At 48.8% G+C, this 17243-nt stretch overlaps 1 protein-coding gene across 1 annotated transcript in view; it reads right to left on the bottom strand.

Moving 5' to 3' along the window:
- LOC140473268 (voltage-dependent L-type calcium channel subunit alpha-1F-like) overlaps positions 1-17243 on the bottom strand; it is a 109074-nt gene that overhangs the window by 55286 nt on the left and 36545 nt on the right. The window contains 2 exon segments of the mRNA XM_072567590.1: positions 97-225; positions 1076-1096. Coding sequence (XP_072423691.1) covers positions 97-225; positions 1076-1096 — 150 coding nt within the window.

Genomic DNA, 17243 nt, shown 5'->3' on the forward strand with positions numbered 1-17243 from the left:
ACTGTCCCCACACTCCCAGGGACAGGGGGTTAGATACAGACTAAAGCTCCCTCTACACCGTCCCCCACTCCCAGGGACAGGGGGCCGGAGACAGACCTGGAAGGATTTGATGAATGTCCACAAGAGAGTTCGGATTCCTTCCCCTTTGCTCAGAAGTTTCACCAGCCGCATCACTCGGAATAATCGGAAAAATGTGATGGAGATCCGAGAACTGTCTTCGGAACTCTGGAAAGGGAACCGGGAGAGTTTACCGCTGAGGGAGTGGGGGCTGTGGGAGGGACAGTGCTGAGGGAGTGGGGGCTGTGGGAGGGTCAGTGCTGAGGGAGTGGGGGCTGTGGGAGGGTCAGTGCTGAGGGAGTGGGGGCTGTGGGAGGGTCAGTGCTGAGGGAGGGTCAGTGCTGAGGGAGTGGGGGCTGTGGGAGGGTCAGTGCTGAGGGAGTGGGTGCTGAGGGAGGGTCAGTGCTGAGGGAGTGGGCGCTGTGGGAGGGTCAGTGCTGAGGGAGGGTCAGTGCTGAGGGAGTGGGGGCTGTGGGAGGGTCAGTGCTGAGGGAGGGTCAGTGATGAGGGAGGGTCAGTGCTGAGGGAGTGGGAGCTGTGGGAGGGTCAGTGCTGAGGGAGTGGGAGCTGTGGGAGGGTCAGTGCTGAGGGAGTGGGGGCTGTGGGAGGGTCAGTGCTGAGGGAGGGTCAGTGCTGAGGCAGTGGGGGTTGTGGGAGGGTCAGTGCTGAGGCAGTGGGGGCTGTGGGAGGGTCAGTGCTGAGGGAGTGGGGGCTGTGGGAGGGTCAGTGCTGAGGGAGTGGGTGCTGAGGGAGGGACAGTGCTGTGGGAGGGTCAGTGCTGAGGGAGGGTCAGTGCTGAGGGAGTGGGTGCTGTGGGAGGGTCAGTGCTGAGGGAGTGGGTGCTGAGGGAGGGTCAGTGCTGAGGGAGGGTCAGTGCTGAGGCAGTGGGGGCTGTGGGAGGGTCAGTGCTGAGGGACGGTCAGTGCTGAGGGAGTGGGGGCTGTGGGAGGGTCAGTGCTGAGGGAGTGGGTGCTGTGGGAGGGCCAATGCTGATGAGAAATATGAAATGAACCAATACCTCACCAAGGTGTCCACCATTCTGGTCATAATGGAATCATATGGATGAAAGATTCCAGGATAATGAAGGAGGTGATGATGACGATGACGATGATGATGACGATGATGATGATGACAAAATTTACAACATGGAGAATCAAAGAGAAAATAAATCATTCACTTGTGACTTCATCATAGATATCGGGTGGTTCATAATCAGAATAACAGATACCCCGGGAGGGAGTTACAGTCTGGAATCTAATCGAGGGGTTCGGGGGGGGTTTATATACAGAATAACAGATACCCCGGGAGGGAGTTACAGACTGGAATCTAATCGAGGGGTTCGGGGGGGTTTATATACAGAATACCAGATACCCCAGGAGGGAGTTACAGACTGGAATCTAATCGAGGGGTTCGGGGTGGGGTTTATATACAGAGTAACAGATACCCCGGGAGGGAGTTACAGACTGGAATATAATCGAGGGGTTCGGGGTGGTTTATATACAGAATAACAGATACCCCGGGAGGGAGTTACAGACTGGAATCTAATCGAGGGGTTCGGGGTGGGGTTTATATACAGAATAACAGATACCCCGGGGAGGGAGTTACAGACTGGAATCTAATCGATGGGTTCGGGGTGGGGTTTATATACAGAATAACAGATACCCCGGGAGGGAGTTACAGACTGGAATCTAATCGAGGGGTTCGGTGTGGTTTATACACAGAATAACAGATACCCCGGGAGGGAGTTACAGACTGGAATCTAATCGAGGGGTTCGGGGTGGGGTTTATATACAGAATAACAGATACCCCAGGAGGGAGTTACAGACTGGAATCTAATCGAGGGGTTCGGGGAGGGGTTTATATACAGAATAACAGATACCCCGGGAGGGAGTTACAGACTGGAATCTAATCGAGGGGTTCGGGGTGGTTTATATACAGACTAACAGATACCCCGGGAGGGAGTTACAGACTGGAATCTAATCGAGGGGTTCGGGGTGGTTTATATACAGACTAACAGATACCCCGGGAGGGAGTTACAGACTGGAATCTAATCGAGGGGTTCGGGGGGGTTTATATACAGAATAACAGATACCCCGGGGAGGGAGTTACAGACTGGAATCTAATCGAGGGGTTCGGGGTGGGGTTTATATACAGAGTAACAGATACCCCGGGAGGGAGTTACAGACTGGAATATAATCGAGGGGTTCGGGGGGCGGTTTATATACAGAATAACAGATACCCCGGGAGGGAGTTACAGACTGGAATCTAATCGAGGGGTTCAGGGTGGGGTTTATATACAGAATAACAGATACCCCGGGAGGGAGTTACAGACTGGAATCGAATCGAGGGGTTCGGGGTGGGGTTTTTATACAGAATAACAGATACCCCGGAAGGGAGTTACAGACTGGAATCTAATCGAGGGGTTCGGGGGTGGTTTATATACAGAATAACAGATACCCCGGGAGGGAGTTACAGACTGGAATCTAATCGAGGGGTTCGGGGTGGGGTTTCTATACAGAATAACAGATACCCCGGGAGGAGTTACAGACTGGAATCTAATCGAGGGGTTCGGGTGGTTTATATACAGAATAACAGATACCCCTGGAGGGAGTTACAGACTGGAATCTAATCGAGGGGTTCGGGGTGGGGTTTATATGCAGAATAACAGATACCCCGGGAGGGAGTTACAGACTGGAATCTAATCGAGGGGTTCGGGGTGGGGTTTATATACAGAATAACAGATACCCCGGGGAGGGAGTTACAGACTGGAATCTAATCGAGGGGTTCGGGGTGGGGTTTATATACAGAATAACAGATACCCCGGGAGGGAGTTACAGACTGGAATCTAATCGAGGGGTTCGGTGTGGTTTATACACAGAATAACAGATACCCCGGGAGGGAGTTACAGACTGGAATCTAATCGAGGGGATCGGGGTGGGGTTTATACACAGAATAACAGATACCCCGGGAGGGAGTTACAGACTGGAATCTAATCGAGGGGTTCGGGGTGGTTTATGTACAGAATAACAGCTCCCCCGGGGAGGGAGTTACAGACTGGAATCTAATCGAGGGGTTCGGGGTGGGGTTTATATACAGAATAACAGATACCCCGGGGAGGGAGTTACAGACTGGAATCTAATCGAGGGGTTCGGGGTGGGGTTTATATACAGAATAACAGATACCCCAGGAGGGAGTTACAGACTGGAATCTAATCGAGGGGTTCGGGGAGGGGTTTATATACAGAATAACAGATACCCCGTGAGGGAATTACAGACTGGAATCTAATCGAGGGGTTCGGGGTGGTTTATATACAGACTAACAGATACCCCGGGAGGGAGTTACAGACTGGAATCTAATCGAGGGGTTCGGGGTGGTTTATATACAGACTAACAGATACCCCGGGAGGGAGTTACAGACTGGAATCTAATCGAGGGGTTCGGGGGGGTTTATATCCAGAATAACAGATACCCCGGGGAGGGAGTTACAGACTGGAATCTAATCGAAGGGTTCGGGGTGGTTTATATACAGAATAACAGATACCCCGGGGAGGGAGTTACAGACTGGAATCTGATCGAGGGGTTCGGGGGGGGTTTATATACAGAATAACAGATACCCCGGGAGGGAGTTACAGACTGGAATCTAATCAAGGGGATCGGGGGGGTTTTATATACAGAATAACAGACACCCAGAGCGAGTTACAGACTGGAATCTAATCGAGGGGTTCGGGGGGGTTTATATACAGAATAACAGATACCCCAGGAGGGAGTTACAGACTGGAATCTAATCGAGATGTTCGGGGTGGGGGTTTATATACAGAATAACAGATACCCCGGGAGGGAGTTACAGACTGGAATCTAATCGAGGGGTTCGGGGGGGGTTTATATACAGAATAACAGATACCCCGGGAGGGAGTTACAGACTGGAATCTAATCGAAGGGTTCGGGGGTGGTTTATATACAGAATAACAGATACCCTGGGGAGGGAGTTACAGACTGGAATCTAATCGAGGGGTTCGGGGTGGTTCATCATCAGAATAACAGATACCCTGTGAGGGAGTTACAGACTGGAATCTAATCAAGGTGTTCGGGGTGGGGTTTATATACAGAATAACAGATACCCCGGGAGGGAGTTACAGACTGGAATCTAATCAAGGTGTTCGGGGTGGTTTATATACAGAATAACAGCGCCCCCGGGAGGGAGTTACAGACTGGACTCTAATCGAGGGGTTCGGGGTGGTTTATATACAGAATAACAGATACCCCAGGAGGGAGTTACAGACTGGAATCTAATCGAGGGGTTCAGGGGGGGTTTATATACAGAATAACAGCTCCCCCGGGAGGGAGTTACAGACTGGAATCTAATCGAGGGGTTCGGGGTGGTTTATATACAGAATAACAGATACCCGGGAGGGAGTTACAGACTGGTATCTAATCGAGGGGTTCGGGGTGGTTTATGTACAGAATAACAGATACCCCGGGAGGGAGTTACAGTCTGGAATCTAATCGAGGGGTTCGGGGTGTGGTTTATATACAGAATAACAGATACCCCAGGAGGGAGTTACAGACTGGAATCTAGTCGAGGGGTTTCTGGTGGTTTATATACAGAATAACAGATACGCAGGAGGGAGTTACAGACTGGAATCTAATCGAGGGGTTTGGGGTGGTTTATATACAGAATAACAGATACCCCGGGAGGGAGTTACAGACTGGAATCTAATCGAGGGGTTCGGGGTGGTTTATATACAGAATAACAGATACCCAGGAGGGAGTTACAGACTGGAATCTAATCGAGGGGTTTGGGGTGGTTTATATACAGAATAACAGATACCCCGGGAGGGAGTTACAGACTGGAATCTAATCGAGGGGTTCGGGGTGGTTTATATACAGAATAACAGATACCCCGGGGAGGGGGTTTCAGACTGGAATCTAATCGAGGGGTTCAGGGTGGTTTATATACAGAATAACTGATACCCCGGGAGGGAGTTACAGACTGGAATCTAATCGAGGGGTTCGGGGTGGTTTATATACAGAATAACAGATACCTGGGAGGGAGTTACAGATTGGAATTTAATCGAGGGGTTCGGGGTGGGGTTTATATACAGAACAACAGCTCCCCGTGAGGGAGTTGCAGACTGGAATCTAATCAAGGTGTTCGGGGTGGTTTATATACAGAATAACAGATACCCCGGGAGGGAGTTACAGACTGGAATTTAATCGAGGGGTTCGGGGTGGGGTTTATATACAGAATAACAGCTCCCCGTGAGGGAGTTACAGACTGGAATCTAATCGAGGGGTTCGGGGTGGTTTACATACAGAATAACAGATACCCCGGGAGGGAGTTACAGACTGGAATCTAATCGAGAGGTTCGGGGGGGTTTATATACAGAATAACAGATACCCTGGGGAGGGAGTTACAGACTGGAATCTAATCGAGGGGTTCGGGGTGGTTCATAATCAGAATAACAGATACCCCGTGAGGGAGTTACAGACTGGAATCTCATCAAGGTGTTCGGGGTGGTTTATATACAGATTAAAAGCTCCCCCGGGAGGGAGTTACAGACTGGAATCTAATTGAGGGGTTCAGGGTGGTTTATATACAGAATAACAGATACTCCGGGAGGGAGTTACAGACTGGAATCTAATCGAGGGGTTCAGGGGGGGTTTATATACAGAATAACAGCTCCCCCGGGAGGGAGTTACACACTGGAATCTAATCGAGGGGTTCGGGGTGGTTTATATACAGAATAACAGATACACCGGGAGGGAGTTACAGACTGGAATCTAATCGAGGGGTTCGGGGTGGTTTATATACAGAATAACAGATACCCCGGGAGGGAGTTACAGTCTGGAATCTAATCGAGGGGTTCGGGGTGGGGTTTATATACAGAATACCAGATACCCCAGGAGGGAGTTACAGACTGGAATCTAATCGAGGGGTTCGGGGTGGTTTACATACAGAATAACAGATACCCCGGGACGGAGTTACAGACTGGAATCTAATCGAGGGGTTCGAGGTGTTTTATATACAGAATAACAGATACCCAGGGAGGGAGTTACAGACTGGAATCTAATCGAGGGGTTAAGGGGGGGTTTATATACAGAATAACAGCTCCTCCGGGAGGGAGTTACAGACTGGAATCTAATCGAGGGGTTCGGGGGGGTTTTTATACAGAATAACAGATACCCCGGGAGGGAGTTACAGACTGGAATCTAATCGAGGGGTTCTGGGTGGGGTTTATATCCAGAATAACAGATACCCAGGAGGGAGTTACAGACTGGAATCTAATCGAGGGGTTCGGGGTGGTTTATATACTGAATAACAGATATCCCGGGAGGGAGTTACAGACTGGAATCTCATCGAGGGGTTTGGGGTGGTTTATATACAGAATAACAGATACCCCGGGGTGGGGGTTACAGACTGGAATCTAATCGAGGGGTTTGTGGTGGTTTATGTACAGAATAACAGATACCCCGGGAGGGAGTTACAGACTGGAATCTAATCGAGGGGTTCGGGGTGGTTAAAATACTGAATAACAGATACCCGGGAGGGAGTTACAGACTGGAATTTAATCGAGGGGTTCGGGGTGGGGTTTATATACAGAATAACAGATACCCCGGGAGGGAGTTACAGACTGGAATCTAATCGAGGGGTTTGGGGTGGTTTATATACAGAATAATAGATACCCGGGAGGGAGTTACAGATTGGAATTTAATCGAGGGGTTCGGGGTGGGGTTTATATACAGAATAACAGATACCCCGGGAGGGAGTTACAGATTGGAATTTAATCGAGGGGTTCGGGGTGGGGGTTTATATACAGAATAACAGCTCCCCGTGAGGGAGTTACAGACTGGAATCTAATCAAGGTGTTCGGGGTGGGGTTTATATACAGAATAACAGATACCCCAGGAGGGAGTTACAGACTGGAATCTAATCGAGATGTTCGGGGGGGTTTATATACAGAATAACAGATACCCCGGGAGGGAGTTACAGACTGGAATCTAATCGAGGGGTTCGGGGGGGGGTTTATATACAGAATAACAGATAACCCGGGAGGGAGTTACAGACTGGAATCTAATCGAGGGGTTCGGGGGGGGGTTTATATACATAATAACAGATACCCCGGGAGGGAGTTACAGACTGGAATCTAATCGAGGGGTTCGGGGGGGTTTAAATACAGAATAACAGATACCCCGGGAGGGAGTTACAGACTGGAATCTAATCGAGGGGATTGGGGTGGTTTATATCCAGAATAACAGATACCCGGGAGGGAGTTACAGATTGGAATTTAATCAAGGGGTTCGGGGTGGGGTTTATATACAGAATAACAGATACCCCGGGAGGGAGTTACAGATTGGAATTTAATCGAGGGGTTCGGGGTGGGGGTTTATATACAGAATAACAGCTCCCCGTGAGGGAGTTACAGACTGGAATCTAATCGAGATGTTCGGGGTGGGGGTTTATATACAGAATAACAGATACCCCGGGTGGGAGTTACAGACTGGAATCTAATCGAGGGGTTCGGGGTGGGTTTTATATACAGAATAACAGATACCCCGGGAGGGAGTTACAGACTGGAATCTAATCGAGGGGTTTGTGGTGGTTTATATACAGAATAACAGATACCCTGGAGGGAGTTACAGACTGGAATCTAATCGAGGGGTTCGGGGGGGGTTTATATACAGAATAACAGATACCCCGGGAGGGAGTTACAGACTGGAATCTAATCGAAGGGTTCGGGGGTGGTTTATATACAGAATAACAGATACCCTGGGGAGGGAGTTACAGACTGGAATCTAATCGAGAGGTTCGGGGGGGTTTATATACAGAATAACAGATACCCTGGGGAGGGAGTTACAGACTGGAATCTAATCGAGGGGTTCGGGGTGGTTCATAATCAGAATAACAGATACCCCGTGAGGGAGTTACAGACTGGAATCTAATCAAGGTGTTCGGGGTGGTTTATATACAGAATAACAGCTCCCCCGGGAGGGAGTTACAGACTGGAATCTAATCGAGGGGTTCGGGGTGGTTTATATACAGAATAACAGATACTCCGGGAGGGAGTTACAGACTGGAATCTAATCGAGGGGATTCGGGTGGTTTATATACAGAATAACAGATACCCGGGAGGGAGTTACAGATTGGAATTTAATCGAGGGGTTCGGGGTGGGGTTTATATACAGAATAACAGATACCCCGGGAGGGAGTTACAGATTGGAATTTAATCGAGGGGTTCGGGGTGGAGGTTTATATACAGAATAACAGCTCCCCGTGAGGGAGTTACAGACTGGAATCTAATCGAGATGTTCGGGGTGGGGGTTTATATACAGAATAACAGATACCCCGGGAGGGAGTTACAGACTGGAATCTAATCGAGAGGTTCGGGGGTGGTTTATATACAGAATAACAGATACCCCGGGAGGGAGTTACAGACTGGAATCTAATCGAGGGGGTCGGGGTGGTTTATATACAGAATAACAGATACCCTGGGGAGGGAGTTACAGACTGGAATCTAATCGAGGGGTTCGGGGTGGTTCATAATCAGAATAACAGATACCCCGTGAGGGAGTTACAGACTGGAATATAATCGAGGGGTTCGGGGTGGGGTTTATATACAGAATAACAGATACCCCGGGAGGGAGTTACAGACTGGAATCTAATCGAGGGGTTCGGGGTGGTTTATATACAGAATAACAGCTCCCCCGGGAGGGAGTTACAGACTGGAATCTAATCGAGGGGTTCGGGGTGGTTTATATACAGAATAACAGATACACCGGGAGGGAGTTACAGACTGGAATCTAATCGAGGGGTTCGGGGTGGGGTTTATATACAGAATAACAGATACCCGGGAGGGAGTTACAGACTGGAATCTAATCGAGGGGTTCGGGGTGGGGTTTATATACAGAATAACAGATACCCCAGGAGGGAGTTACAGACTGGAATCTAATCGAGGGGTTCGGGGTGGGTTTTATATACAGAATAACAGATACCCGGGAGGGAGTTACAGACTGGAATCTAATCGAGGGGTTCGGGGTGGTTTATATACAGAATAACAGATACCCCGGGAGGGAGTTACAGTCTGGAATCTAATCGAGGGGTTCGGGGTGGGGTTTATATACAGAATAACAGATACCCCAGGAGGGAGTTACAGACTGGAATCTAATCGAGGGGTTCGGGGTGGGTTTTATATACAGAATAACAGATACCCCGGAAGGGAGTTACAGACTGGAATCTAATCGAGGGGTTTGTGGTGGTTTATATACAGAATAACAGATACCCAGGAGGGAGTTACAGACTGGAATCTAATCGAGGGGTTCGGGGGGGTTTATACACAGAATAACAGATACCCCGGGAGGGAGTTACAGACTGGAATCTAATCGAGGGGTTCGGGGGGGTTTATACACAGAATAACAGATACCCCGGGAGGGAGTTACAGACTGGAATCTAATCGAGGGGTCCGGGGGGGTTTATACACAGAATAACAGATACCCCGGGAGGGAGTTACAGACTGGAATCTAATCGAGGGGTCCGGGGGGGTTTATACACAGAATAACAGATACCCCGGGAGGGAGTTACAGACTGGAATCTAATCGAGGGGTCCGGGGGGGTTTATACACAGAATAACAGATACCCCAGGAGGGAGTTACAGACTGGAATCTAATCGAGGGGTTCGGGGTGGTTTATATACAGAATAACAGATACCCCGGGAGGGAGTTACAGACTGGAATCTAATCGAGGGGTTCGGGGTGGCTTATATACAGAATAACAGATACCCGGGAGGGAGTTACAGACTGGAATCTAATCGAGGGGTTCGGGGTGGTTTATATACAGAATAACAGATACCCGGGAGGGAGTTACAGACTGGAATCTAATCGAGGGGTTCGGGGTGGTTTATATACAGAATAACAGATACCCCGGGAGGGAGTTACAGTCTGGAATCTAATCGAGGGGTTCGGGGTGGGGTTTATATACAGAATAACAGATACCCCAGGAGGGAGTTACAGACTGGAATCTAGTCGAGGGGTTTGTGGTGGTTTATATACAGAATAACAGATACACAGGAGGGAGTTACAGACTGGAATCTAATCGAGGGGTTCTGGGGGGTTTATATACAGAATAACAGATACCCCGGGAGGGAGTTACAGACTGGAATCTAATCGAGGGGTTCGGGGTGGTTTATATACAGAATAACAGATACCCCGGGAGGGAGTTACAGACTGGAATCTAATCGAGATGTTCGGGGGGGTTTATATACAGAATAACAGATACCCCGGGAGGGAGTTACAGACTGGAATCTAATCGAGGGGTTCGGGGTGGTTTATATACAGAATAACAGCTCCCCCGGGAGGGAGTTACAGACTGGAATCTAATCGAGGGGTTCGGGGTGGTTTATATACAGAATAACAGATACACCGGGAGGGAGTTACAGACTGGAATCTAATCGAGGGGTTCGGGGTGGGGTTTATATACAGAATAACAGATACCCGGGAGGGAGTTACAGACTGGAATCTAATCGAGGGGTTCAGGGGGGGTTTATATACAGAATAACAGCTCCCCCGGGAGGGAGTTACAGACTGGAATCTAATCGAGGGGTTCGGGGTGGTTTATATACAGAATAACAGATACCCGGGAGGGAGTTACAGACTGGAATCTAATCGAGGGGTTCGGGGTGGTTTATATACAGAATAACAGATACCCCGGGAGGGAGTTACAGTCTGGAATCTAATCGAGGGGTTCGGGGTGGGGTTTATATACAGAATAACAGATACCCCAGGAGGGAGTTACAGACTGGAATCTAATCGAGGGGTTCGGGGTGGTTTATATACAGAATAACAGATACCCGGGAGGGAGTTACAGACTGGAATCTAATCGAGGGGTTCGGGGTGGTTTATATACAGAATAACAGATACCCCGGGAGGGAGTTACAGTCTGGAATCTAATCGAGGGGTTCGGGGTGGGGTTTATATACAGAATAACAGATACCCCAGGAGGGAGTTACAGACTGGAATCTATTCGAGGGGTTTGTGGTGGTTTATATACAGAATAACAGATACACAGGAGGGAGTTACAGACTGGAATCTAATCGAGGGGATTCGGGTGGTTTATATACAGAATAACAGATACCCGGGAGGGAGTTACAGATTGGAATTTAATCGAGGGGTTCGGGGTGGGGTTTATATACAGAATAACAGATACCCCGGGAGGGAGTTACAGATTGGAATTTAATCGAGGGGTTCGGGGTGGGGGTTTATATACAGAATAACAGCTCCCCGTGAGGGAGTTACAGACTGGAATCTAATCGAGATGTTCGGGGTGGGGGTTTATATACAGAATAACAGATACCCCGGGAGGGAGTTACAGACTGGAATCTAATCGAGAGGTTCGGGGGTGGTTTATATACAGAATAACAGATACCCCGGGAGGGAGTTACAGACTGGAATCTAATCGAGGGGGTCGGGGTGGTTTATATACAGAATAACAGATACCCTGGGGAGGGAGTTACAGACTGGAATCTAATCGAGGGGTTCGGGGTGGTTCATAATCAGAATAACAGATACCCCGTGAGGGAGTTACAGACTGGAATATAATCGAGGGGTTCGGGGTGGGGTTTATATACAGAATAACAGATACCCCGGGAGGGAGTTACAGACTGGAATCTAATCGAGGGGTTCGGGGGGGTTTATACACAGAATAACAGATACCCCGGGAGGGAGTTACAGACTGGAATCTAATCGAGGGGTTCGGGGTGGTTTATATACAGAATAACAGATACACCGGGAGGGAGTTACAGACTGGAATCTAATCGAGGGGTTCGGGGTGGGGTTTATATACAGAATAACAGATACCCGGGAGGGAGTTACAGACTGGAATCTAATCGAGGGGTTCAGGGGGGGTTTATATACAGAATAACAGCTCCCCCGGGAGGGAGTTACAGACTGGAATCTAATCGAGGGGTTCGGGGTGGTTTATATACAGAATAACAGATACCCGGGAGGGAGTTACAGACTGGAATCTAATCGAGGGGTTCGGGGTGGTTTATATACAGAATAACAGATACCCCGGGAGGGAGTTACAGTCTGGAATCTAATCGAGGGGTTCGGGGTGGGGTTTATATACAGAATAACAGATACCCCAGGAGGGAGTTACAGAATGGAATCTAAACGAGGGGTTCGGGGTGGGGTTTATATACAGAATAACAGATACCCCGGGAGGGAGTTACAGACTGGAATCTAATCGAGGGGTTTGTGGTGGTTTATATACAGAATAACAGATACCCCGGGAGGGAGTTACAGACTGGAATCTAATCGAGGGGTTCGGGGTGGTTTATATACAGAATAACAGATACCCCGGGAAGGAATTACAGACTGGAATCTAATCGAGGGGTTCGGGGGGGTTTATACACAGAATAACAGATACCCCGGGAGGGAGTTACAGACTGGAATCTAATCGAGGGGTTCGGGGGGGTTTATACACAGAATAACAGATACCCCGGGAGGGAGTTACAGACTGGAATCGAATCGAGGGGTTCGGGGTGGTTTATATACAGAATAACAGATACCCAGGAGGGAGTTACAGTCTGGAATCTAATCGAGGGGTTCGGGGTGGTTTATATACAGAATAACAGATACCCCGGGAGGGAGTTACAGACTGGAATCTAATCGAGGGGTTCGGGGTGGCTTATATACAGAATAACAGATACCCGGGAGGGAGTTACAGACTGGAATCTAATCGAGGGGTTCAGGGGGGTTTATATACAGAATAACAGATACCCCGGGGGGGGGAGTTACAGACTGGAATCTAATCGAGGGGTTCGGCGGGGTTTATATACAGAATAACAGATACCCCGGGGAGGGAGTTACAGACTGGAATCTAATCGAGGGGTTCGGGGGGGTTTATATACAGAATAACAGATACCCCGGGAGGGAGTTACAGACTGGAATCTAATCGAGGGGTTCGGGGTGGTTTATATACAGAATAACAGATACCCCGGGAGGGAGTTACAGACTGGAATCTAATCGAGGTGTTCGGAGTGGGGTTTATATACAGAATAACAGATACCCCGAGAGGGAGTTACAGACTGGAATATAATCGAGGGGTTCGGGGTGGTTTATATACAGAATAACAGATACCCCGGGAGGGAGTTACAGACTGGAATCTAATCGAGGGGTTCGTGGTGGTTTATATACAGAATACCAGTTACCTGGGAGGGAGTTACAGACTGGAATCTAATCGAGGTGTTCGGAGTGGGGTTTATATACAGAATAACAGATACCCCAGGAGGGAGTTACAGACTGGAATCTAATCGAGGGGATTGTGGTAGTTTATATACAGAATAACAGATACCCGGGAGGGAGTTACAGATTGGAATTTAATCGAGGGGTTCGGGGTGGGGTTTATATACAGAATAACAGATACCCCGGGAGGGAGTTACAGACTGGAATCTAATCGAGGGGTTCGGGGTGGTTTATATACAGAATAACAGATACCCCGGGAAGGAGTTACAGACTGGAATCTAATCGAGGGGTTCGGGGGGGTTTATACACAGAATAACAGATACCCCGGGAGGGAGTTACAGACTGGAATCTAATCGAGGGGTTCGGGGGGGTTTATATACAGAATAACAGATACCCCGGGAGGGAGTTACAGACTGGAATCGAATCGAGGGGTTCGGGGTGGTTTATATACAGAATAACAGAAACCCAGGAGGGAGTTACAGTCTGGAATCTAATCGAGGGGTTCGGGGTGGTTTATATACAGAATAACAGATACCCCGGGAGGGAGTTACAGACTGGAATCTAATCGAGGGGTTCGGGGTGGCTTATATACAGAATAACAGATACCCGGGAGGGAGTTACAGACTGGAATCTAATCGAGGGGTTCAGGGGGGTTTATATACAGAATAACAGATACCCCGGGGGGGGGAGTTACAGACTGGAATCTAATCGAGGGGTTCGGCGGGGTTTATATACAGAATAACAGATACCCCGGGGAGGGAGTTACAGACTGGAATCTAATCGAGGGGTTCGGGGGGGTTTATATACAGAATAACAGATACCCCGGGAGGGAGTTACAGACTGGAATCTAATCGAGGGGTTCGGGGTGGTTTATATACAGAATACCAGTTACCCGGGAGGGAGTTACAGACTGGAATCTAATCGAGGTGTTCGGAGTGGGGTTTATATACAGAATAACAGATACCCCGGGAGGGAGTTACAGACTGGAATCTAATTGAGGGGATCGGGGTGGGGTTTATATACAGAATAACAGATACCCCGGGAGGGAGTTACAGATTGGAATTTAATCGAGGGGTTCGGGGTGGGGTTTATATACAGAATAACAGATACCCCGGGAGGGAGTTACAGATTGGAATTTAATCGAGGGGTTCGGGGTGGGGGTTTATATACAGAATAACAGCTCCCCGTGAGGGAGTTACAGACTGGAATCTAATCAAGATGTTCGGGGTGGGGGTTTATATACAGAATAACAGATACCCCGGGAGGGAGTTACAGACTGGAATCTAATCGAGGGGTTCGGGGTGGTTCATAATCAGAATAACAGATACCCCGGGAGGGAGTTACAGACTGGAATCTAATCGAGGGGTTCGGGGTGGTTCATAATCAGAATAACAGATACCCCGGGAGGGAGTTACAGACTGGAATCTAATCGAGGGGTTCGGGGTGGTTCATAATCAGAATAACAGATACCCCGGGAGGGAGTTACAGACTGGAACCTAATCGAGGGGTTCGGGGTGGTTTATATACAGAATAACAGATACCCCGGGAGGGAGTTACAGACTGGAATCTAATCGAGGGGTTCGGGGTGGTTTATAGACAGAATAACAGATACCCTGGGGAGGGAGTTACAGACTGGAATCTAATCGAGGGGTTCGGGGTGGTTCATAATCAGAATAACAGATACCCCGGGAGGGAGTTACAGACTGGAATCTAATCGAGGGGTTCGGGGTGGTTTATATACAGAATAACAGATACCCCGGGAGGGAGTTACAGTCTGGAATCTAATCGAGGGGTTCGGGGTGGTTTATATACAGAATAACAGATACCCCGGGGTGGGGGTTACAGAGTGGAATCTAATCGAGGGGTTTGTGGTGGTTTATATACAGAATAACAGATACCCCGGGAGGGAGTTACAGACTGGAATCTAATCGAGGTGTTCGGGGGGGGTTTATATACTGAATAACAGATACCCGGGAGGGGATTACAGATTGGAATTTAATCGAGGGGTTCGGGGTGGGGTTTATATACAGAATAACAGCTCCCCGTGAGGGAGTTACAGACTGGAATCTAATCGAGGGGTTCGGGGTGGTTTATATACAGAATAACAGATACCCCGGGAGGGAGTTACAGACTGGAATCTAATCGAGGGGTTCGGGGTGGTTTATATACAGAATAACAGATACCCCGGGAGGGAGTTACAGACTGGAATCTAATCGAGGGGTTCGGGGTGGTTTATATACAGAATAACAGCTCGCCCGGGAGGGAGTTACAGACTGGAATCTAATCGAGGGGTTCGGGCTGGTTTATATACAGAATAACAGATACACCGGGAGGGAGTTACAGACTGGAATCTAATCGAGGGGTTCGGGGTGGGGTTTATATACAGAATAACAGATACCCGGGAGGGAGTTACAGACTGGAATCTAATCGAGGGGTTCAGGGGGGGTTTATATACAGAATAACAGCTCCCCCGGGAGGGAGTTACAGACTGGAATCTAATCGAGGGGTTCGGGGTGGTTTATATACAGAATAACAGATACCCGGGAGGGAGTTACAGACTGGAATCTAATCGAGGGGTTCGGGGTGGTTTATATACAGAATAACAGATACCCCGGGAGGGAGTTACAGTCTGGAATCTAATCGAGGGGTTCGGGGTGGTTTATATACAGAATAACAGATACCCCGGGGTGGGGGTTACAGAGTGGAATCTAATCGAGGGGTTTGTGGTGGTTTATATACAGAATAACAGATACCCCGGGAGGGAGTTACAGACTGGAATCTAATCGAGGTGTTCGGGGGGGGTTTATATACTGAATAACAGATACCCGGGAGGGGGTTACAGATTGGAATTTAATCGAGGGGTTCGGGGTGGGGTTTATATACAGAATAACAGCTCCCCGTGAGGGAGTTACAGACTGGAATCTAATCGAGGGGTTCGGGGTGGTTTATATACAGAATAACAGATACCCCGGGAGGGAGTTACAGACTGGAATCTAATCGAGGGGTTCGGGGTGGTTTATATACAGAATAACAGATACCCCGGGAGGGAGTTACAGACTGGAATCTAATCGAGGGGTTTGGGGTGGTTTATATACAGAATAATAGATACCCGGGAGGGAGTTACAGATTGGAATTTAATCGAGGGGTTCGGGGTGGGGTTTATATACAGAATAACAGATACCCCGGGAGGGAGTTACAGAGTGGAATCTAATCGAGGGGTTTGTGGGGGTTTATATACAGAATAACAGCTCCCCGTGAGGGAGTTACAGACTGGAATCTAATCAAGGTGTTCGGGGTGGGGTTTATATACGGAATAACAGATACCCCAGGAGGGAGTTACAGACTGGAATCTAATCGAGATGTTCGGGGTGGGGGTTTATATACAGAATAACAGATACCCCGGGAGGGAGTTACAGACTGGAATCTAATCGAGGGGATTGGGGTGGTTTATATACAGAATAACAGATACCCGGGAGGGAGTTACAGATTGGAATTTAATCGAGGGGTTCGGGGTGGGGTTTATATACAGAATAACAGATACCCCGGGAGGGAGTTACAGATTGGAATTTAATCGAGGGGTTCGGGGAGGGGGTTTATATACAGAATAACAGCTCCCCGTGAGGGAGTTACAGACTGGAATCTAATCGAGATGTTCGGGGTGGGGGTTTATATACAGAATAACAGATACCCCGGGAGGGAGTTACAGACTGGAATCTAATCGAGGGGTTCGGGGGGGGTTTATATACAGAATAACAGATACCCCGGGAGGGAGTTACAGACTGGAATCTAATCGAAGGGTTCGGGGGTGGTTTATATACAAAATAACAGATACCCTGGGGAGGGAGTTACAGACTGGAATCTAATCGAGGGGTTCGGGGTGGGGTTTATATACAGAATAACAGATACCCCGGGAGGGAGTTACAGACTGGAATCTAATCGAGAGGTTCGGGG

Source organism: Chiloscyllium punctatum, unplaced genomic scaffold (genome assembly GCF_047496795.1).
Source record: "Chiloscyllium punctatum isolate Juve2018m unplaced genomic scaffold, sChiPun1.3 scaffold_562, whole genome shotgun sequence".
NCBI lineage: Eukaryota > Metazoa > Chordata > Chondrichthyes > Orectolobiformes > Hemiscylliidae > Chiloscyllium > Chiloscyllium punctatum.